Source organism: Protopterus annectens, chromosome 11.part0 (assembly GCF_019279795.1).
Source record: "Protopterus annectens isolate FY-2018-M chromosome 11.part0, PAN1.0, whole genome shotgun sequence".
Taxonomy (NCBI): Eukaryota; Metazoa; Chordata; order Ceratodontiformes; family Protopteridae; genus Protopterus; species Protopterus annectens.
The window spans coordinates 185,675,453-185,700,089 of record NC_056745.1 but is presented as its reverse complement, the minus strand read 5'-3'; the positions used below and the strand labels follow the sequence as shown (position 1 = coordinate 185,700,089).

The following is a 24,637-nucleotide window of genomic DNA, read 5'->3' as shown; positions in this document are numbered from 1 at the left end:
AACTCTGAAAGTTTTAGTGTTTCTGATCTTGAATGCAAACCTTTTCCATGACATCTGTTAGACATGAGATTCAAACTATTTATGCAACAGAAAAGAACTGGAGTAGTGGAGTGGTTGCATTGTCCTTGGCCTGTGCATGACATCATGAGGTGTGCTTGTTAGTGACGCATGTCTACTGCTATGTGTGGGAGTCAGAAAATATTCTGAACTATACCAAGTCAGTGTTATTGTAAGAGAAAATCTCATAATTTACTCAATGCTGAATGTCTCTGAAGTCAGATCAATGGATATGAATAGGAATATAGTAATACTCGGATCCAGGATATAGAGAAGGAACAGAGAAAGCAGAAATAGTGGTGATATGATAATATATAGCTAGGATGGGATAAAAGGTAGCATAGAAGATGTTACTGGTGATTTAAAAAGGACAGAAAGACTGATTTCTTAACCATGAGGCTGACAGAATCAGCAAAGTATTTCTGGTGGGTAGCTAAATTATACAGACCACCAGATACAAGAAATGATGATGACAGGCTGAAAGTAAAATATTGAAGGGTAAAGAAAAGGAGCCTACACTTATTAGTGGGTGAGTAATCATCTAACTGCAACTTGAAAGTGGCTTATCCTTGACTAGTCATAACTACTGCATAAGGCTTACCTGTGGCTGCAAGAGAGTCAGTACTAACACTGTTCAGAACCATGTTGGTACCTCAACAACAATTCTGTTGAATGCAAAGACACTGAAAATGTTTTGCTAAAATCACTTTTAGCAATCCTTGAAAAAAAAAAAAATATATATATATTTTTTTTACAGGGCACCCCCCCACCTGTACCCACCACACATCCAACCTTATGTATTCCTGCTCCAAGGTCACACATCAGTGGAGAAAAGGGGATTCTCCACTGTTGCCAAAAGTGCTTTCAGTGAAATATTTCACCCAAGCAGCATTCACTGAATCTGCCATTGATCAACCTACAGGATCCCCACTGAATCATGCCATTATGTGGTATTCCATCCGTGGACTAGTATGGTATGGTAGCATGGCACAAAAAAGCTGTGAGAATACAGGAATTTAAACTCCATTGACTCTGAAATACGATGATTAATAATATGAAGAGTAGCAGAGACTGAGAACAGTGGAGAAGTTGTTGTGGGACTTCAGTAAAGAATGATTGAAAAGTATATGAAATCTTATATCAAGAGAAGGGAGTAGTGGAAGAGGAGGCAGCCAGCCCAGCTAAAGTGAGGTTATGCAAGTTATGAAAGAAAAGAAACCTGTTTAATGTTGAACAAAGACAGGATAAGAAAAAGGGCCGTAAGGTTATTACTTAAAAGGCAGCATCAGTCTTCCAGCAGGTCAAGATGTTACAGTAGAGAAGAGGATGGGTAGGGAGATGATGGATGGCCCAAGACTAATTCTGGATTCACTGGAAGATTATAAGAGTAAGAGTAAGTATGAGATTGCTTTATCTAATGGAGGAGATCAGGGAGAGCTCACAGTGCTGCAGATCAGATGGAATTAGTGGATGAATTCTCTACCTTTGTATTTACACAGGAATGGAGACACAGAATGCCACTATGAGACAGTAGAGCAGTTTTGGATGGAGATTAATAGTATGGCACAAGTGTGATTGGGGAAGAAGTAACGGAGGAACTCTGTCTTTAGGCAATAAGGTATAAAGCCCAGTTGAGGTACTTCACAGGGTGTTGAGTTGACTGAGAGCTCTGTAAACTGGCAGAACTTTATATTTTGACCTTATAGTGTGATACTACAAGAACTTAGCAACACTTGTTCCCTTGCTTAAAGTTTAATTGAGGCAGGAGCTGCATAATAGGTCTTTTCCCATCCATTCTGGATATGAAAAAGATTACACAAGGATCCCGAATGCTAATTTTCTGGACAGTGGTACACAGTATGGCATTGTGTAGCAGAGTACTTGTCAGTCTAGTCTAATTCAGTTCTGTGGCTGGGTCACCTCTGAGGTGGGCAGGGGGAATTATGAGAATGGAGTCTATCTCAGCTTAGAAAGGCCTTTAACATGCTGTGTCTTAGGTATGGGAATGCTGGACAAGGCTGGATACAGGCTTACCTCTCAAATGTCCAGATTTTTGACTAATATTTTTTGTTTGTTCCTCATAAAATTTTTGTTTTTTCTGGCAAACTACTGAGAATTGAAGCCAAAAAATAATGAGATACATCTGAGTGTCAGATCTCATAGCCATCAGAAAATGCACGCTAATTCAAATCCCATTATTCTAGCAACCTTCTACATTTATAAAAGCAATATTTAACATCTGCCCCTAGTTTTGGGCCTTTGTCCCCCCATTATTTTTGGCTTTGTCCAAATTTCTTGCACTAAGAGGTTGAGAGGTATGGATACAGGTTATATGACTAGAAGCGAAGAATGCCAGTCAGAGGGGAATTGTCGGATAGAAATGCCAAGCAGAAGAATGCTTCAGGCTTCAGTGCTAAGAGCAGTTCTATTAAGTGTAGTTGTGGCAGATGTCATCCCAGAGTTTGGAAGCCTATTAACTTTTGTGACAACGATTGGTGCGGTAGTCATGGATAGCAGACAGATTATGAATAGCTATACGGAACATGATATTCAGTATCACAATATACAGTGATTCACATTGGAAAGGGGGGAGGGTTTCAGAAAACATGCAGACTTTACATAGAACAAAAGAAGCAAAGGACTAGAAGCTAATGATCATCCTTAAGAGGAATCTTGTGTCATGTGAAAAGACGGTGTGGAATGCCAAGAGTGCCGGGATGCATAGCGGAAGGAGTGGATTCTGTCTTCAGTGGGATATTTTGTTTCTGACTGCAGGATACCTCTTTAATAGGATGGCAGGGAGGATGGCCAGCCCTATCAGACTTATAGGTTTAATTATGCCATATGTCCTTGCAGAACTATAAGGCAAGTAACAGTAAAAGCAGCCATTCTACACTTTATTATAGTATTTTGTTCTTGTTTAGTAAATGATACTGCTCCCATTTTTTTAATTATTGCCTTTTCTTTGGAGTAGTCAAGACACATTCAGTTACAGTCCTCTTTATTAGCTAGCTTGTGTCATCTGTGAACTACTACTTACTCCAACTGCACTGGTAGGAGGGAATTATGTGATTTCCCTAAGATGACGTCTAGGGTAGGGAACTTGAAAATTCTGGGGTGCACATTCTGCATTCCAGGGGCAATTTCCTGTGGCTCTGCATGTGGCATACACAAAACCTACAAACAGAAATACACAAAGAAGTGTTTGATTCACAAAACCAGCTTATAACATTGCCATCTGTTCCATTTGCAAAGAATTGTGAATACACTACAAGGTAACCCAAGGTGTGTGTGTTTATGTGTTGGGGGGTAAACACAGATCAACAAGTGCTCTGTGGAGCTCAGTGTTTCCTTTTCACTTATGACAGTAGCTTATTTCTAGAATCAGAACACCTGAAATTGCAAAAGATTCAGTACAAACCACTGCACTGTCAACTCAGTAATGATTTATTTATTTATGTTTTTAATTTTTACAGGTAATTGCTGAAAGTGGTTTATGACTGAATCATTATTCTTGATAGCATGCTTTCTTTCCAATAGCATTGCACTTGCAGTATCTTTCATTTACAGCAAATACGTTAACTTCAGTGAATTTACTGTTTTTATGAAGATTTCTTAAGCCAGGCCCACACATTTTTTGAACATGAAATTTCAGTTAGACCCCCCCCCATCAATATCTATTCACTTTTCTTTTATATAACTTCAATGCCATTGTAAACACTTCTGTTCAGAGAATACATCTAAAATTTTATTGAAGTCGATTTTCTGTTTGAACTGCACACAGAGCTTCATATAACCTAGGAAACAAAATGAAAAATAGATGCTGTGTGTCACAATTACATCGCTAACACCATAGCAACAAGTGTAAAAGGCTTCTCAAAGTGAGGCAAAACCATATTTGTTTACATGGAAAGAACAATAAATGGCACTCAATATTGTCCTTAATTAACCCTCCTAATGTTATATTCATTGTATGACACAAATGTGTATACAACCATGTTATTCTGAATTCTGTACCATAATTTTCAAGTGCTTGTATTTATAAAGGGAGCAGAAGCAGGCTAATGTGAAATGCCAGCAAGCTTTTCTGTTTACTTGTATCTGAGTAGAGAAGAAAGAAGTACTGGATGAATCCGATTTATAATAGGATGTGTCACATATCATTAGCAAATTATTTTTGAATAACATTCAACAGTAACATTTGCAAACATGGGTCTTTTAGTTTCATTTTGCTTATCATATTGGCCTGAAGAATTTAACTGTGTGTAATTGTTCCTTGGTCCTTTATGTGTGTGTTTTACTGTTATATTGTATAGTTTGGTTTGGAGAACTTTGAATCCCTCGTGAAGACCTGGAAATGGTATTTGATCCCCTTTTCCTCTTGAATGCCACTTGGAACTCCAGGAAATCTATGCAACAGAAAACAAAACAAATAAAATGCTAAGGTACTGAACAACTGAGGGATAGGTGATAAGCCAATATCTAATGCATATTGCTTTATGAGGTAATCACTGTGGCCTTTAAATAAAAGTCTTCCTTTGTAAAATTTCAGATAATGTGGCATTTTGGCATAATACCACAGTTTGGTACCTGGTTCCCCCCACTTTCCATTGATTTAAAACACACAACTGATGGTAATGTCCTGTTGCAGATCTATTAGATATTTACAAAGAATGTATACTTTGTTCTTAATGGGACTTCCTGGTGTTGCTTTCTCTGTTAGGCAATGAAATGGATACAAACAGGACCCTTTTCTAACCTCACTACATAACACAACCATACATAAGAAATGCTTTGCTGTGAAGAAAAAGGGTAAGACCAGATAAGATCAAAATAAACCTTGATTTGCTGCTTAAAGCTTATACTTTGAATGTGCTACATTGAGCCACATATAGATAGTCCTTGGACAAGATGTTACATGTAACTGTCATTGTATGCCATCTCAAAAAGTTGTTCACTACTATAGTAGGGGAAAGAAGATCACACAGGTGTACAAAGCAGTGTAAAATTTTAAGTACACTGGAAAGGAACTAGAGACATACCCATACACAGTTTCTAGAACTACTGTGACTATGCTGAAAACCATGAAAAATACTGCTTTTAGTTTGCATCACTGTCCTTTGATGCATTTCTGCAGCAAATTGGTATTTCTGTGTAGTGATGTAAGCTATGTTTCAGAATGTCTGTTTGTCTTTCAGTGCATGTATATGAACATGTATATAACCGACCAGTCCTCATCTTGTGTGAATGGCAAAGTGAGTGATGGACACACATTGAAAGGAATTTACTGTATGGAGACAAATATCCCTACATGAAAAGGTCATCTTAGTGGTGCAGAAGGATAAAGCCTTAACTGCAACCCAGATGGTCTGGATCAAGTTAGCAGACTTGGGTTTCGGAGAAGCCAGCTAGGGAGAATAGTAATGAGTGTTCATATTCAGCTCTGCAATCCTGTGGAGGGTTGTGTCGTGGCTCATTGTTGTGTGATACTTCTCAGAAGAGAGGTGTGACAGTAGTTTTCTACCAGAGTGCAGAGCAATAGATAGTAGTGCAGACAGATGAAATGTATTCAACACACACAGAATCAGTGTTGTATGACCTGATTCTGTATTGTCTGTTCTGTCTAACCACAAGGGGGGATGTGAGAAATAGTGCATATAAATAGTGCATACTTAAATAATAAAGCACAGAGGATGACTGCTGCACTGTGGCCACTTTTTAGTTCTCTGAGCTGTAAGCATTTATGTTTTCACTCTGGGGTTATTCCCTCCCATGCGAATGGTATCTGGCCAAGGGAGTAAGTTGGGCTTTTGGGTCAATGGGACACAGGGGCTCTGGTAGGCAGGCTGATAGTCAGAGCACTGCTGGGGTCCAAACAGTCTTTAGGAAAGTAGATAAAACAAAAAATAATCCCTTCTTCATTTCCAAAATTTCCATGCAGAGGATATCACGTCAATTAACACAGAAGTAACATATGTTTTCTTTTTCTCAATAAGTGAACTGTATCCAAAACTCCTTTTTTTCAGCTATTGTGTACTTTTACAAGAAAATGAATGAAAAAGAGATACATGCAACCGATACTATGTTTTGAAGTAAAAACAACACCAAAAATACAGTATAAAATGTACAGCCAACGCAAAGGAGTGTTAGTCTGGCATCCCTTTTGATTCTGCAACATGCATAGCTACCAGAATTCTTTTCATTTCATACAAAAAAAAAAGTTCCTCAAAAGTAAGCCTGCCAACACTAGAATGTACCCACTATGTGGGGGGGGGGGTCACCTTCCACACCCCTTTACTTTATACTGATATATGTGGATGACATTTCATCTACTTGCTTTTTCATCTAATAACAAATCACTGAAAAATATTGAAAACACAGTTCATCCAAAATTTCATATACCTTTAAAACTTTTTTGCAGGGGAGCAAGCCCTCAGCACCCCAAACCCATTTACTTAAGTATACTAACTCCACAGTCACATGACCACAGATAAAAGAAACAACAACAAAAAACACTACACATAATGAATCACTGCTGATGCACAAACACAAACTTGTAGAGATGGAGGTTCAACGTAAGGGTAGGCAGGGTACAAATGCTGTTTTAGACTAACTTGCTGTGTAATTCCTATGTTCCTAAGATCCTAAGCCATATCAGCAGTGATTGTTTATAGCCTTATACAGTTTTTATTTCAATTGTGATTCAACTAATTGTATTTTAGATGAAATGTATTTCAATAATTTGTGATTAGATTAAAAGGCAATTAGATGAAATGAACTGTACCTGCCAATAAAATCAAGTGCCTCTAAACCATAAAAGCTACACTGTCCATCTCAAAGCCATGTCCCTCTTCTCAGTATCTTACAGGCTACTGAGGGGTGATGTATGCCTCACTTGCAGAGCATCAACTAACCCCATCCTTTCAAACTTATTCCACATCCACAAGTCTAATAGTGGCTTAAACACCCATTCAATATATCTTAATCTCTTCTGCAACATTGATAGAACATTATAGAGGGATGTATGTGTATTGCAGAGAATACCACTTCTCTGGAATCATCTTCCGCTCTCCATAAAGCAAATTATGTTTCTTACTCTCTTCAAGCATAATCTGGACAAATAGATGGGAAACTGCAAGTTCACCTCTGGTTTAGCACCCTTGTTCCTTATGCATAGGGATAACATGTAAATATCTGTCCAACTGTGGGTTAATCGTACCTCAAATACAAGGGCTCTGGTATATTCATATACAAGGATAAAAAAAAACTTCTTCGAAATTCCTGGCTAAACTTCTGAAGATCTTCATGGATCAATAGCCTAGTAAGTACTTATGAACCTATGTATGATTGGACAGCAATGGGGAAAGAAGAAACTTCACATTAAATAGTATATTGGTCTCACATAATGATCTTGCTCTGCTAAAGCAATTATAAATCTCACACAACAGAGAAGTTTGTTCAGAAGACCACAAACTGCACAATGATCAAAATGTCAGTGACAAACTACACTCCAAAATGCAATACCTTGACCACAAGATTTCCCTGAGATCACATACCTGAGCCTAGAAAGCTACCTTTTTAGCACCTTTATTAAATTATTACTTAAGACATAGGCAAACATTTATTAATATAAAAGAAAACAAACCATATTAACATGTTTCCAGTTACGTGCATTATACATCACATATGTTTTGTTATAACTACCATTAGTCCAACATTTCATAAATTGCTAAATTCCTGCATTCCCTTAAACCTCATTCCCACTCCTGAACATTATTCTGCATGTATTGTTCCCACAATTTTCATGTATTTCTGTGTAATGTGCTGCTTCCCTTATCAAAGATCCCACTGCCAGTTTTTATATCGGTTACAATGTTCAGTACTTCAAACACAATTGGTTTAGGCCATGATTGCTTTTTGGCAGGTGTGAGAAGTAAACTTAACAAGGTCTTACTATGTCTAGGTAATACAGATCCTATGTCCCAGCTCAAAAGAAGCATTTCCTTAATTACACTCATTTGCTTACCCGGTATTTCTATCAGAATACTCTGTATGGAGTTTTTAAAATCTGCCAACTCGTTACACTCACAAAACATATATTCCCAGTTACCTCTTACTTCCCTGCACACCTCCAACATTTACCATCACTGAGGAAAAATGATATGAAGTCTGCTTGGATGTAAACATATCTATGCAAACACTGCCAAGCAAAAAAATCCTAAACCTTCTGAACTTGTTTACTTGGAAATCATACATATGTCATCCCATTGTTCCTTTGTAAATTGCTTATCCATTATCTGTTCCCAATCTTTTGCAACATCTTTTGATTTATTCTTATTGTGCAATATTTTATATGCCCTGCTAAGTGTCCCTTTTTAACAGCAGCTTCTGTTCTAAATTCAGCTAAAAACTATACAAGAGCAGCTCTTTCACTGAGAACTTCACTCTCTCTGCCTATACTCTATCAATCCCTAGGCAGTCTGTAGCCTGCAGTCCAAATGTCTTATTGGCCTCATCGCAGTCTATTATCTTTCTCTCTTTAGTTATTTGCTCTCATTACCTTGGTTCCATTGTTAGTTTTCTCCTGTAAATTCCAGTCTTATGTTACCTATTCTCAGTACTCTTTTCTCCATTCTCATGTTGGCTTAGTTCTTAGAATACTTTCTGCTGCTGTATAAATATAATATTTTGTATGGTTATTATTGTTCTCCTTAAGGATCTGCATCCAAAATCTCTATCTCTCCATATTTCTTGAATTTTCTACCTGCTTCATCATCATCCCTTTCCACTTTGAATTATAACCTTCTGCTTCTGTTATACGTATGAGCCTTACTTGTGTGGCTCTAAAACATCCCTTTAAATCAGGTAATCTTAAACCTTGATACTCTTATGGAAGGATCAGCTTATCCTACATAACCTATGCCCTCTTCCCCTTCCAGATAAATTCCTTCAACTCTTTATTAATTATTGTCCACAACTTTTCCTCTGGTTGATAAAAATATGTCTGACCTATATATAAAACTAAAGGGACTAAAAAACATTTTCACTGCTTGTATCATACTATCCATATCCATAAACAAGAGCTTAAATTTTCTCGGTTTTTGTGTTTTCTTTTGTTTAGTCTTCCACATATTTTTAGCTGCCATAACAGAAGCCTTTTTAATCCATACTCCTAAATATTACATCCTATAATGTCCTCATAAATATGGGTATTACAGAACCAATCCATATGTGGTTGCATAATTTATGGCTATAGCCATTGTTTTATCTTTATTCATTTTAATATCCTCAAAAGACTTGAAACTGTCTCAAAATATTCCACAACACTGAGATGTCCTTTTCTGGATTTTTCAGGTACAAAATAAAATAGTTTGCACATAAAACCAACTTTTTCAGAACTATACCATTTATATCCTTGAATTTCTGAGTCCTTTTTATTTTCTTTGCCAGTGGCTCTAAATATAAAGAAAACTACAAAGGGGAAAGGGGACATTCCTACCTGGTTCCTCTGTTAAGACACAACTTACAGAGGAACCCTCCTACTTTAATTCTTGCCTCAAATCCTCCATGTATCTCCCTAATTAACATTATTGCATCAGGGAATGAAAGTGCTTCCATTGCCCTACTCATAAAATCCAAGTTTACTCTTCATCAAGAGTCCTCAAAAACAGTGGTATTTTCTTACATTGTGCTTCCCTCTGGATCATCACTGTTTTATCAATGTTGCTAAATGTTTGCCTCCCCTCCACAAAACCACAGTAATCCACATCTTTTAATTTTGGCAACACCTTTGCCATTCTTTTAGCTGGTATAGACATAAACACTTTATAATCATGGTTTAAAATGAAACTGGGTCTATATGAAGTTGGGTCTGATGGGTGTGCACTGTCTTTTGGTATTACAGCCACTATAGCTTTCTTCTTTTAAAATACTGTTAAACAAAACCTTCCAGATCCTTTAGCACTTTCTTCCCTCCTAACGTCCAAACTTTCACAGGAATACCATTTGTTTCTGAAGACTTTTCTGCACATTGATTATACATCACCATTTTTATCTCTTCTCTTCCTGTATTAACTGTTAATTGCTAAGGCTCATCTACTTCTAACATTGACATAATTAAATATTTCCATTTGAGCTCTTTCTTGATTTTCACATTTTCTGCTTTATACAAATTTTCACAAAATTTCTGAAATATCTCTAATACTGCTACAGGATCTCTGGTTATTTTTCTTGTTATAGGCTTCCTACATTTAATGAGAACTCTACTTTCTATTACTTAAGTTGTTGTGCTAAAAGTTTTTGAGCTATGAGTTATCCAAAAATAGCTGTTTAACAGCAATCTTTTTATATTCCTGCATATTATACAGATACTACCTTATTTTCTCTTTAGCACTCTGCAGTTGTGCCTCTTGTTCTGTGAGATTACCCTTATTCTGCAATATATTAACCTTTGTCAGACCCTCTAATTCCTATTAGTTCTTAACCATATCTCTTTCTGCTTTGTTTCTGCCCTATTTTTAAACTCCATTTTCATTTTATCCTACTCACTAGTTATAATTTCTGAAGAAATTTTTGTTTTCACTAATAACTCTTGAATAATTTCCACTACCTATTCCATAAATTCCTCTCTTTTTAACAGGTAGGTGGGGAAAACAACAATGTCTCATTTTTTACTTTATTACCCTGCATTTTATCCTAGTTTTTATTGGTGCATGATCTGAAATAGTTACTAGATATGTGCCAAAGCTTTCAATTAAATGCATATGTTCCAGTGAAATATAATTTCTATCCAATTTAGCCCAGTTATTGTACAGTGAGGAATAATATGTAAATCCTCTTAGATTTCCTACTACTGAATTTACATCTTCCCTAAAATATTTCCATAAATTTCTTCAGAAAAATACTCTGTTTTGTTATATTTTCCTTTCTAGGTCTCCCATATATATCTTCACTGATGCAAATCAGTTCAGGTCAACACCTATAAGTAATATTCCCTGCTGAAAGCTGATTATTTCTCCCAAAATATTCTTAAGCTCCATAATAGCAGGTTTTGGTGGAATATAAATACATGCCAGTGTACTCCTCTTCCCTTGCCAATAGCCCCTTACTAAAAATCTACCATTATCTTTTTTTTTACTATTCTGAAACTATTGGAGCTCCTCTAAAATTAGTATTACTCCCCGCTTCCATTGTCCCTGATAGTCTGCTGAATGTCTATCCTTTAAATCTTTCTTTATCAAATTCACATGCTCATATCTTTCCAAATGTATCTTCTGGAGCATTGCTGTTTGCACTCTGCATTTCTTAATATAATTCAATACTCTTTCCTTTTTTATCTATACCTGCAAGGCCATTTATGTTCCAAAAATATGGATAATGTAGCCATTATAAGAAGAAGTTATTGTTCCCCTCTACTATATATGACCATTTTTTTATGTGAATTTCCAACTTGTTGTTACATGCACACACTAATGTTTATTAGGCTGATCTTTTATGGATCTTTTCTTATACATCTCCATTTGAACTTATGTCACATTTTCAAGACATTTTGTTTTAATGGAAACAAAAATTAAATACATTTTCAGAACATCCCATAGGCTATTAACTTAGAACAAACACATAGAACTATATACATCTTCAAAAAAATGAAATTTAACCCTCCAGATTGGAACCGATCCAACTCAACAGACATTATATATAACCTAAAGTTAATGTTACCTATGCCACGGCACATGTTCCAGCCTGTGGTTCCACTTACAGTGGTTGGTGTGTGTTCTTTTCTTATCTCTGTTCCTCTCCCAGATTAGAAAAGCAGCTTGTATTTCAGGAAACATTCATTTTTAGTGTGAAAAAAAATGTACTGACTATCTTTAAATAAATCTAAATTATACAATGTTCTATTAAATGCAATGAAGTACTAAGGGTGCTAGGGAAGCTGCTATCTCTTATTCACTTCCAATAACTTTTAACTTTATTTTTGACTGAACTGCTTGCTCTTGTACCTTTAAACTTTGCATTTACTTCATCAAAGAATGCTTAGAACTCTCAAGATTAATTGCTTGCATGTGCAGACAGCTCACCTTCATGAAAATGTAGTCAGCAATGAGCAAAAGGAAAATAAAAACAGCTAACAGCTCTGTGGATTCATGAAGGAATCTTTGTCAGTTTCACCCAGAACAGAACAGAATGTACAAGTGCCTTCAGCTATAGATGTCTTGACTCCAACTTAACATTTGCTAATGGGAAAAAAGCTAATATCCTTGCATATGCAAGAAACGTAGCACTTCCCATGGCTTTCATTATTTTGTCTTATTTTTCAAGCCTACTTATTTACAAAAATATTTGTTTTAAATTAAGGCAAGGGCATTAATCCAGGCATTCACTTTTGCAAAAATAACAGAAAACATCTCAACTGTGCATATAATATAATCAGTGCACATTTACCCCACCCCAGCAGCCCATGATCACATCATATTGACTTAAACTTGCTTTTGTCTAACCTTTCTTCTCTTATTAGATTTTAAAGACTATATTTCTTGCAACTAAAAAGTACTTGTTAATATCTTTATCATATACAGCAGTCCTGAAAATAACCCACCACCACCACATTTAAGATACCCAACTTCAGACTACACAGAAACTGCTTTACTACATAACTTGCAGTTTATATCATGGAATGTTTTATACTTATACTATTAAGAACAAAACAACTTAGTTACTTTTTTCTGTTTAGTGTCATTCAAAACATTAGACATAAAGTGGGGTATATGCTTTATAGTCCACCCACAAATTTAACAAAGTCAACAAAAATTCAGTCTTTCTTGGACACTTTTTCTTGCAAAGCCATATTTTACAAATGTGATTGAGGCTTTATAATCTCACATTTATTCACTAATTTTGTTGTTGCTGATCTTCTTCCTGTTCATCTCCATCTGCCAACACCAGACTGGTTCAAATCCAAAGTACTCCCTATTCTTATAATCAACTCATTTGCTTTTTCATGTCTCTCAAGCATTTTCCTTTGGAACATTGGAAAAGGTTTCACTGGCAAAGTCTCTCTATGATCTTTATTGTCAGAAGAATGAGAAGCAGATTCTCCTTCTGTTTGATGTCTAACATTTTGTCAGATGAACTTTTCTATTTCCTCCTTAGCCAGTTCTGCATCAAACATGTTTTTGATTCTCCAGGAAAAATATTTTGAAGACAGCTGGATATATCAGCTTGAATCTTACACCTGCCTCTCAACATTCCCCGATTGCTGGGATAAATCTACTTCTCTTCTGCATTGTGTACAGTGAATAATCATTTTCCACAAACACTCTACTGTCTGAAAATTTTAATACATTTCTCCTGCAACAGGTTTTGTCAGGATCAACTCTTTCTCCTGGTATGATTGCATCTTTACCAATACATGTCTTGGCTGCTTTCTCATGGTCAGATTTGGAGCATATACTCAATGTGCCCTTTTAATTAACAAATCCTGTTGTGGAATACCAGTCCAGTTGCTTATCTGTGCTTTTGTTAAAATTAATGCAGTCTAATACTTCCAGTTTTTGTGGTACAGTAGAAAAATCTCAGGTTTTCTCAGTTCATTCTATCTTCTACCATTTTTAAGGCAGCTCTTCTTGATACTCAGCCAGCCTTTTCTTCATTTCAGACTCTGATTTTTGCAGTTTTATCAATTCATCTGAATAGCTAGTTAAAGCTACTTCTGCTTTTTCCAGCCTTTTGTTGTTTCAGTTTATATACTCCCTCAGTGTTTCATTTATTTCAGTCACATTTGAGTACATTTAATATTGTTCCCCTCTAAATTACTGGAACCCATCTGATGTACCAAAGCTGAAGCTTGAACTGCATGTTGATGAACAGCTGCAGAATTCTTCCCAGTCAGTGTTTTCTCTTCACATTTTTTGGTTTATTTTCTTTCAGGTTCCCTAAATTTCTTCTTTGCTGGCAGTGTACTTACTAGCCAGTAACTGAATTTTACTAAGGCTGGCAGAATTACTAGCTCTTATTTCTCAGTTTCTTTTTTCATACTGGGACATTAAGCTTTTGATCAGTGTGCAACCATCTTGAAAGTCCTCTAGGAAGCTACCGTTTGGTCTACGGTTGACCAAACTTACTTTAAGAAATGACTGACTATATGTTGACTAAGTATATGGAAGCCATTAGGCTAAACTTGGCAAACTAGATGTAAATACACAATAATCCGTTTATTGTTTTCCCTCAGGAACACAGAGCCCCTTGTTTGTATACAGTGTCATTAGAAAAGGTAATTAAAGTGCATACACAATGACTAGATTATGTATCAGTTGACAATGATCTAACCAGGCAGAAGATTGACTACTGCAGTGAGGAATAAAACATGCCTCATCAGTGTCATGTCTGCTAAGAAGATATTCAAATTTAAAAGATATAAACTAGTGTAAACACGTATGTAATGCTATAACAAACCCAAAAAGACTAGGTAAGGGAGTAGGCTTACAGGTATGATTTAAAATGCCACAATGAGAAGGCTTTGTTGTAGCAATCCATGGGCTAAACTGGGCTTCCTCATTTAAAGGGTCTCCTACCTAAGAACCATAGGGCTGGGTGTCCAATGTTTCATATGTAATAAATGACCCATAGTGGGGTAGTGCTTAATATGATGGATCTTTATAAATGAGAGTGCCTAATTATTAAGGCTCTTTTATCTACGATTAACATATTTACTTTCTGTAAAGTTGTGCTGTGATACTTGAGGCATGCTGAATGCGTCATTAATCTGCAGGTCTTGTTCACTGGAATTTGACATTTGTAATAGTTGGTATTTGAGCATGCAGTAGCCATAGCTCATCCATGTTCTAATGAGGGTGAGTACTCTTTTTTTTTTCTAACCAAGTTTCTGTCCTCTTCAGTTCATAAGTGAGAATGGCTTAGAATGGGTACCAGCAAATCTGCTGGTTTTGGCAAAAGCCTTGTGTACATGTGCAGAGTGTCATAGGTATACCTCTATGTAGCCAGACACTAATGTATTTGAATTGTTTTACAGAGTTCAGGCATCTGCCTTGTAGGGATGCAGCAGCCCACTTAGTTATTTGGATGTTGTTAGCCCTTCTTGGGTACAAAATAACATGGAAACTGTTTTCTCAGACCCATGTTATTAAACCATGGTAAATTTGTATGAGGTCTTTGGAGAGTATTTTGCTGAAAAAAAAAATCCGATGGTTGTGTGCAGACCAGTTGAACAAGTCATCTGTGTAGAATAATGCCAGGTTACCACAAACCTATTTCTGAAAGTATTACTGAAGGTTATAAATAATAATAGGTTCCATGACAATCTGCACTGATATATTTTTCATATAATCTAGCTGACTTTTAGTCTGAAAGATCTGATTTAAAGCCAAGTATTAAGTGCAGTATTTAGATTGTATGGCTTGAGTTTAGAGAGCAGTCTTGTGTCCTGAACAGAGTCAAATGCTTTTGACAGGTCAATGAAAACTACACCAGTAAATTCATTCTGACCCACATTATCTAAGATAGTGTTGATTATGGCAGTCAATGGTAGTAGTTAGTATGCTGTGCTCTTTGTTTGTCAGTTTCTTCATTTCTACTTATTTTTACTAAATAGCCTGTGCCCTTTGTCCAAAAATTCCTCAGAGTTGCGAGCACCTGAGATACTCCCATTTTCACAGCCTAACATTACCTCCAGATTTTTGAGTGCACTCCTGTAGTAAATATGGTAAGAAGTTGAATGGCTGCCAACTAGGTGGCCAGGGCTGCTATAAAATTTGCAATATCGTAATGGCCAAAAACTGAATTGATGTCCACTGAGTAAACATGCCCATACTTTTTTGCTAACATACAGCTAGCCTACTGAGCCACAAGTACTCATGTGTCAAGGTCAGCCTTTTGAAAATAAAAAGTTTTTCAAACACCATTCTGAATGAAGTAAGCTATGAGATGACATCTAGTCACTGTAGTAAAGTGCTACTGGCAAAGTTACTGCCTCTGTTTCCAATGTAGAGGTACATGCCTCTAAAACACACTTTGTAATGTAAGTGACTCCATGGTCACTGTACCAGGGAAAGAGAATCCCCTATTCAGCAAAACCCCATTGACCACTATGCACCTCAGCCACTCATACATTATCACAAGTGGCCTTCACAAATGTTTACTATTCCCAGTACACACTAATGCAACATGTCTTACTGGGCTGCACCACAGGATGCTCATACACCAGTGTGTGTTTGTTCCATCCCCCCTACCAGACCAATGTAGATAGAAATGTTTAGGGATCTTGGTCTGCAATGTCCAGGCATGCCTTTTAGCTTCTGTCTGTGAATATAAGGTTAGGGTAATCTCATCATCTCAGTTACCTTATTTTGATACAAATAAGACAAACAGCACACAAATTCTTAGGGTTACTTTTTTTTGATGTTATGCATATCAGGCTTTCAGTTCATGTTGTTTCCATTTCTAAATTCTTCTTTTATTATTGGCATATTTTTAAACTGTTATTGAGGCAATTATATATCGTAGTTTGTAATTTCCATACAACAATAATCAATAGACTTATTCCATTTTTCTTAAGCATCCTTTACCCCTCAATGAAAGTTCTACCTAAACACCATCTTACTAACTATTAAACTAATAGATATTTACAATATGTACAGTATGGCCATTTTCTATTGAGGACTATGAAAAGATGTTTACTGGGTGATGGAGAATAATAAAAATAATTTCACTGATGCAAAAAAGAAAATGGCTCCTTTACTCTGCAGGCTGTCTTGCCAGCCCCCACCCAGTTTCTGATCCCATCTGTTTTAAATCTTTTACAAGTCATGCTATCTGCCCCCACATAGGATTATAGTATTTGCCATCAAAAACCTGAACAGCATATGTCCATGAAGTACAAGAGGTACATATTTTGATCATTTTTAGATTTTAACTACCAGTCCATGACTTCACATTTTGATTAGATTGATAAGTATCAACTGGATGATTTCCACTCTCCTCTGCAGAACTGTAGCCTATAGATAGAGACAGACAAGCCAATATGCAACTGTAAAATGGTCTTCTGTGGAAACAACCCCAGCACCAGCATTTCCCTTATATATTTCTTGGAAATCCAAGGGTTACCTCCATGGACAAATTCCACTCTGGACCAGTTCTTAATAGTTCTTCCAAATGCAGCCAGTCAAGTTCTGCAGTGAAGCAGGCTGGATTCTATGATACTGCAGAATCTTGTGGTTCATTTCAAGGTCAACACCACCATCATCTCAATAGCCCAGTACAGATTTTAGCACTCCAAGCACTCAGGCTGCCTCAAACATATAAGGAATTTAGCTCTCTCCACCACTTCGGTAATGTATGTTTGTTTCAGCCATTTGATGCATAACTATAACCTTACTCACCTCCCTTGCTAACTAGCCCATGCCTCCATTTCATGGGATGGACATATTAGAAAAACATGCACAGTTTTCATGGATAAGATTTAGCTGGAAAGCTCCAGAGATCAGCCTTTGAGGTTGTCCTCTGTATCATTAAGTGCTTCTACAGTACTATAGGATCATAATGGACCTCATAAATAAAGACATAGGGAATTTAGGCAGATCATGCCTTCAAAACTTGGTTGACTTTTTTTCAAACAGTCACCAAGCCATTGATGAGGGAAAGGCAGTCATACAGCCTACTCCTCGATCTGGCGTAGGCCCTCGATACAATACCCCACATTCAGTACAAAAAAAATCAGCTTAAATGTTAACCCCATACATCACAAGAAGATGCTGCAAACTGGGTTGAGTGACAGAACCCACAGGGGTCAGAGAGTTGGCCATCATCAAAGCCTGTCACAAGTACAGGGCTCAGTCCTGGCTCCACTCTTGTGTTTGGCATCTACTTTTCCGGCACAGCAAACACAGGAGGGTTATGAGCACAAAGTTTGCAGATGACTGCAAACTGGGCCATAGTAGAAAACACAACATCTGACACTATCCTTCAGAAGGGAGAAGGGTCTCAACGGATAACTGGTGCCAGCCAGAGCCATGGCCTAAAGTTAAATGCATAAAATAGTCATAAATCGGAAAACAAGGGTCTACCCTAGCTACCAAATAGGTGGAGGTGGCAAAGAACAGATTACAGATCAGTTATCAGGGACCCAGGTTGATAGTAGTCTGTCATTCGACACCCATGTAGCTAAAGGTAGTTAGGAAGACCTTCTACATTGCCCACCTTATCATGAAGGGATTCTCATCTAGATCAAGGGAGGTCATAGTCTCCCTATACTCATCATCATCAGACCAATGATATTGATTACAATGCCCCATTAATGTATCTGACCCGACATTTCATTGCAGCTGGAGAGTGGCCAAAAAGTTCCTCACCAAAGGGATAAGGGGTCTCAAACATCTGTCTATGTGCTCTCGACTGAAAGAACTCCAGCTATATTCAGTCGCTATCAGCTTGCTCAGAGAGGGAACTCTACATACAAGGCTATACAACCCAGATTTTGATATGATGCTTGACCTCAAAAATCTAGATCCCCACAGAGCCACACGCGGGACTTAAACCCTCAACAACGGCTATTAATGGAGCTGGCTGGAGGGATAGATTCATCACCAAGACCAAAGACTCCCTATGCTGTGGAATAAAATCTGCATATGTGAGGCAGAGCACCTCACTGGCCTTGTTCAAGAGAACCAATGGATGGGAGATGGGAGATGGCAGATATACCTTCCCCAAGTCTCTACCTCAAGTGTGGTCAGAGCACAATAAAAAATACAGGGTAACATTCCCCATATAAAAGGCTAAAGAAAACACAAACTATACTAAGTGCTTTACAGGGGCAGATAGCCTAGTATGAACGTATGAACCTATGAACCTATATAGTCGATGTTTATATGGCAGCTGTTGCCAAGGATCCCTATATCTTATATAGTCTTTTTATGGACAAGCTACAGACTGACATTTTTTGATACAGCTTATAGATGACATATGCTGGTATACAGTGAGGATACGGACATTATCATCAATTTTCAGGAAATCAGATAAATAGATTTTCTTTGTGGAATAGCTGTCCTCCTGTCATTAAGACTGTTTACACCTGTTATATTTATTCTTAGTGATACTACCAAGAAGGCCATTAGGTATGAGGTCTTAAAGGTCCTCTACTTATGGTCTTGACGTAGCATTGTATTTCTGCAGATTCCACACAAGATAAAGTTTACAGTTGTACACATAGACATATATTCTTTATTAACAGTTATCAGTGTTGTGGGTATGCACAGACATTTAGTTTTAAGCTTTAATAACATTTCTTTTCCACTATTGTAATGTCAGTTTTCTGCTATGTCTCACTATCACTCCTCAGTAAGACATGAGAGAAGCCATTACACATCCATCCTGTCAGTAGAGGAGGTTTTTCCCCTTTGGCCTCTGTTTAACCCCACTCTCTGCAGATGATGTGCAGTAATGTCGTTCAGTTCCTGTACATGTGCTGCCATGTTCACATCACATGCTCTAGATAATCTGTTTGTGCTTCCTCATACTTCTTGTCTGGTTGTGCTAGAACCCTCAAGCCTTCACCAGAGGCTGTACGTGTAAAAAATCCATGCTACCCCTAGAACTGACAAACCACAATTTAAGCTATTCATTCCCACACCCTGTCCTTTGCCAAGCTCATCCACTGTCTTGGGCGTAAGATATTGATTCAAAAAAATGTTTACTATGTAATTGTTCAGTATGTATTAGATTTAACTTATATTATAGTTTCGTATATTGTAGCCCTGCTTATAACTGCCATCGTAGTGACAGCAGAAGAAGGGTATCTTTATAGTAGTTTGCTTATTTCCTTAAACTGACACAATGGTCTATGCTTTTTGTAACAGGCAATTCTGTCTTGTAAGGGTACCAGGGAACTAATTAAAACACCAGGAGTATTTAATTACGCCTCCATCATAGTCAGATGTTGTGGTTTGTGGAAAATTTGTTTTTAGACAAGCGCAAATATTTTGCACTTAAGGTAGGCATGGCCACGGTGGTCTATCTGTGGAGGATTTTCACATTTTCCAACTTTTACATCCCTTCTGTTATAACAATCATTCCATCTGTTTAATTATGCAGTCCTGTAATTTGACTGACAAACTTAGTATGGTGGAAACTTGGCTTGCTAAACTGCACATTTTCTTGCTGACATTGAAGTCTAGTTTAGGCATCAGGTCTAGAATTGATTGATGATTGATGTATCAAAGTCCATGTTGTCACAGCTGAAAGATGTGAGTGGGTGACATGCTAACATTTTTGTGTGTGGCAACAGCTTTGTCTCACCCACCCTAAGTAATATAACAAACTTCGAAGTTATTAAATATCAGGGTAAGTTGCGTTGCACTGTTAGTATACTTGCCTTTGATGAAGAAGGCTATGGGTTCGGTTCCTACACCAGATGGGTGGATTGCTGACTCTGCAGGCATTGTAATGGGGTTGGGGGGCTGCACTCCTGACTGTGTCCTGTCATCTTGAGTTAGTAGTAGTAGTAGTTCAGGTGGATGTAAAAGATCTCATGACACCTATCAAAAAGAGAGTAGGGTAAGCTCCTCGACTCTGGGCTAAATTTCCCCTAGTAGTATAAATACCACCACACTGAGTCTTCCCTAAAAAAAGGTTACTAGCCTGATGGGAATAACCCTGTCAACAAAAGATAAAAATGTAATCAGTTGCTGGTGTGTTGCCTTTTAGGCTGCTGGTCTTGACCAAGCAGACTTTGATGAATCTGGCCACAAAGGCATGACCAGATACATGTTGGTTGAACACAAGATTACTGCCTACAGGTCTTAAAGCTAAATTATATTATATTAGCACATAGTACTTTGAAAGTTACAGTACTACTTCTGTCTTTTCTATTTTATTTTCATTTTTTTTTGTAGTGGAATCAGAAAGTTAGCATTACTTGAATGGTTTAATCTGAGAAATTGCAATAAATTATGCTGCTAACAAATGAACATAAAGTCTAAAATAATGCTGTTCATCCAAAGATGTGTCACATGCTAGCATAAGTGTTATGTGCTGCCCACAACATTTTTTACAACTGAATGGATTGCAATGAACTATTCTTACTGGCACTTCATGGCATACTCAGTCTATTAAAATGAGTTAAATATAATTAGCATCTTCATATTTCATTCACAACTACAAGTGGTTATAATTGAAAATCTATTTGGGAGTGCAAAGTCCTTATGAAACCTAATTAGACTAGCGATGTACAGTAGTAGCTGGATCCACGTAGTGTTTGAGAATATTCAAAACAGGTTTAATGCCAGGTAAATGGAAGTCCACAATGGTAATCCCTCTTCATAAGGGTGGATCATCAGCTAACCCTGGGAACTACAGACCCATCAGTCTGCCAAGCCTAATATGCAAAGCCATGGAATTAATTATCATGGAAATGATCAAAAAGGACATTGACAACCTACAGATACTGGACCATCCCCTAGTCTGGCTTTATTAAGGGAAGGTCTTGCCTACTTAACCTGGTAGATGTCTTTGAGATGGTCACTATGGCTCTGAATTAGGGGAAATGGTGCATACTGGCTACTTTGACTTGGCCAAGGTGTTTGACACAATGACCCACACAGGTATGTAAATAAACTCTCAGAAGTAGGCATAAATCCGTGCATAACTCACTGGATTGTCAGCTAGCTCACAGATAGGAGCCAAGATGTCAGGCTCGGTGAAACCCCCTTTACCAAGAGACTGGTCACCAGCAGATTACCCCAAGGCTCGATGTTGGGTCCGCTGCTGTTTGGCATCTACTTCTTGGAAGTCAAGGCAAATGTTAAAGGCCTTTGGCTTACCAAATTTGCAGATGATTGTAAATTTGGAGCTATTATAGATTCCTCCCCATCATGACACCAGCTTCCTACAAGAGGGTCTAACACAAACAAGCAACTGCTGTCAAAGCCATGAATTATAGTTCTCTTTGGGAAATCATCCACCCAAGCTAATTATTTAATTGATAAAATACCCCTAGGAGTTGATCAGCTAGTGAAGGATCTGGGAACGTATGTAGACAGTAATCAGACATTCAACCAACATGTAGCCAAGACAGTAAGAAAATAATAATTCTATGTCACCCAACTCATAAGCGAGGGTATGGCATTCAGGTCCAAGGAAGTTGTACCAGCACTGTGCTCAGCCCTTATCATACCCATCAATGAGTGCACTGTCCCCTTTGGCATGCACCTAAGCAGGCACTTGCAACAGTTTGAACACCCTCAAAGGTTCCTAACCAGGAGAAGCCAGGGTATGAATACCCTGTCCTACAGAGATCCCCTTAAGGTCCTATCTTTGTACTTTGTTTCCTACAGGTTGTTGAAGAGCAATCTACGCCTAGCAAATAATTCATCCTCAGGTCCAGCTCTGATGGATCTCTTGCACATCCACAAAACAAGCAGCACCAGCAACACTAGATCCAGGGACTTGAAATTTGCCTGTAACATAAATAGTACCTGCTGGAGGGACCAATGTGTGTCTCAAAGGATTCCTGTGCTATGGAATAAGCTCTCTATGTGAAGCAGAATTTCTCCCTGATCCTACTCAAAAGAAGCATTGATCATTAGATGGGTAAATTGAAAATTCATCCCTCGGTCTGGCCCTCATTTTTCTGATGGATAGAGGTCAACAGTAAGTAAATTAATCCCAAACTAACATATCCCTACATAGCCCTTACCTACCTCTTTACCAGCATACCCCACTGTATAGGTGTCTAATGAACTCTTGGGCAAAACTGGGTTGGGTTGCACAGCTAGGTTTGTAAAGACCCAGGAGGTTGTTAGCCTAATGTAAACCTATGGACCTATGAGAATTTTTGCTTACTTCATCCCTGTATTTTAAAAATGACTGCTTTCAATTTTACTATGAAGAGCTTTTATTGGTTTATTTACTGTCTATTTGGTTAGTTGGTTATTTGTTTTGTTACTAGGTAAATGCAATTATCCAAGGGTCCATTTTCAGTCATAGGTTCATAGGTTCATACTAGGCTATCTGCCCTGGGGCAATTATAAGCCTAGCCTGATTTTGTTTGGCTTACGCCACCCCTTGATTTGAGTATACTGTGCCCTTTTTAAGGTTTAGTTTGCTGTGCCTCTGTCTAATAGTGACACGGAAGTAATCCCCAGGACAAACCGACGATCCACCATACACTCATCAAGATTCTTCTTGAAGAGATTCAGTGAGGTGCTCTGCCTAACATGAATTGGAATTCTATTCCAGAGCGAAGGGAGCCTCTGGGTTATGAATCTGTCCCTCCAGCAAGTTCTATTTATTTCAGTGCTGAGGTTCAAGTCCCTCAAGCGTGTGGCTCTAAGGGATTTAGATTTACTGAGGTGGAGCATGTCCATTAATTCTGGATTGGACATAGCTTTATATGTCAGGCACAGATCGCCTCGAAGTAGGCGGTATGCAACTGAGTAGAGCTGGAGTTTTTTTAACCGAGCAGCATATGGCATCTGTTTGAGTCCCTTGATCCTCTTGGTAAGGTACTTTTGGGGTCTTTCTAATTGCTATAGGTGTCGGGTAAGGTACATCCCAAAAGGGGCATTGGATTCTATGATGGGCCTGATGAGGGATGAATAAAGGGGCACGATTACCTCTCTTGATCTAGAGGTGAATCCTTTCATGTTGAGGTAGGCTATGTAAAAGTTCTTTCTAACCACTTTGGCAATGTGGTTGTCAAAGGAGAGATTGCTATCAACTTGGGTCCCCAGATCCCTAATTTCTTTCTCTGTACTTAATGGGTTACTGCCTATGTGGTAATTTGTGGGCACATTGTTTTTGCCAAAGGGTATGACTATACACTTTTTGGCATTTAGCTTTAGACCATGGCTCTGGTACCAGTTATCTGTCTCTGTGAGACCTTTTTGAAGGATGTTTGTGTCAACTGGAGAGTTGATTATGGCTCCTAGTTTGCAGTCGTCTGCGAACTTGGTGAGCCATAGTCCTCCCATGTTGACCTGTACCTCGGAAAAGTATATACCGAACAAGAGCGGTCCCAGGACAGAACCTTGTGGGATGCCACTTGTGACCGGTTTCGAGTCTGACATGGCTCCAGCAACTCTCACTCTGTGGGTTCTGTCTTTGAGCCAGTTTGCTACCCATCTTGTGACATAGGGGTTTATATTTAAGCTGGATAGCTTATCTATGATGCCCGAGTGGGGTATTGTGTCAAATGCCTTTGCTAGGTCCAGATAGGCTGTGTGGACTACCTTCCCTTCATCTATGGCTTTGGTGACTGTTTCGAAGAAATCAACCAGGTTCAAAAGGCAGGATCTGCCCTTGACGATGCCGAACTGGGTAGGATCTAGTGTCTGTAGGTCCCCAATGTCTTTGTTTATAAGCTCCATGATGATCCTCTCCATAGCCTTGCAGACTAAGCTAGTCAGGCTTATGGGGTGATAGATTCCAGGGTCCGTAGAGGCTCCACCTTTGTGGAGTGGGACCACTGTTGCTGTACGCCATTCTGTGGGCACATATCCTGTAGTGAGGCTGAGATTGTACAGCTGTTTTATTTGAGGGATTAGTTCTTCTTGGAGTTCATGTAGGGCAA

The 24,637-nt window shown here is 38.1% G+C and overlaps 1 protein-coding gene across 2 annotated transcripts in view; it reads right to left on the bottom strand.

Annotated features, from left to right (window-relative positions):
* Positions 1-3,486: 3,486 nt before the first annotated feature.
* Positions 3,487-24,637, bottom strand: part of LOC122815249 (dihydrofolate reductase-like) — a 207,705-nt gene continuing 186,554 nt past the window's right edge. Inside the window, exon 5 of one of the 2 annotated variants that reach the window (XM_044087590.1) lies at positions 3,487-4,466. In XM_044087590.1, the coding sequence (XP_043943525.1) occupies positions 4,221-4,466 (246 nt within the window). In that variant the 3' untranslated portion in view covers positions 3,487-4,220. The remainder of the gene's footprint in view (positions 4,467-24,637) is intronic. The other variant, XM_044087591.1, reaches the window with a different exon arrangement.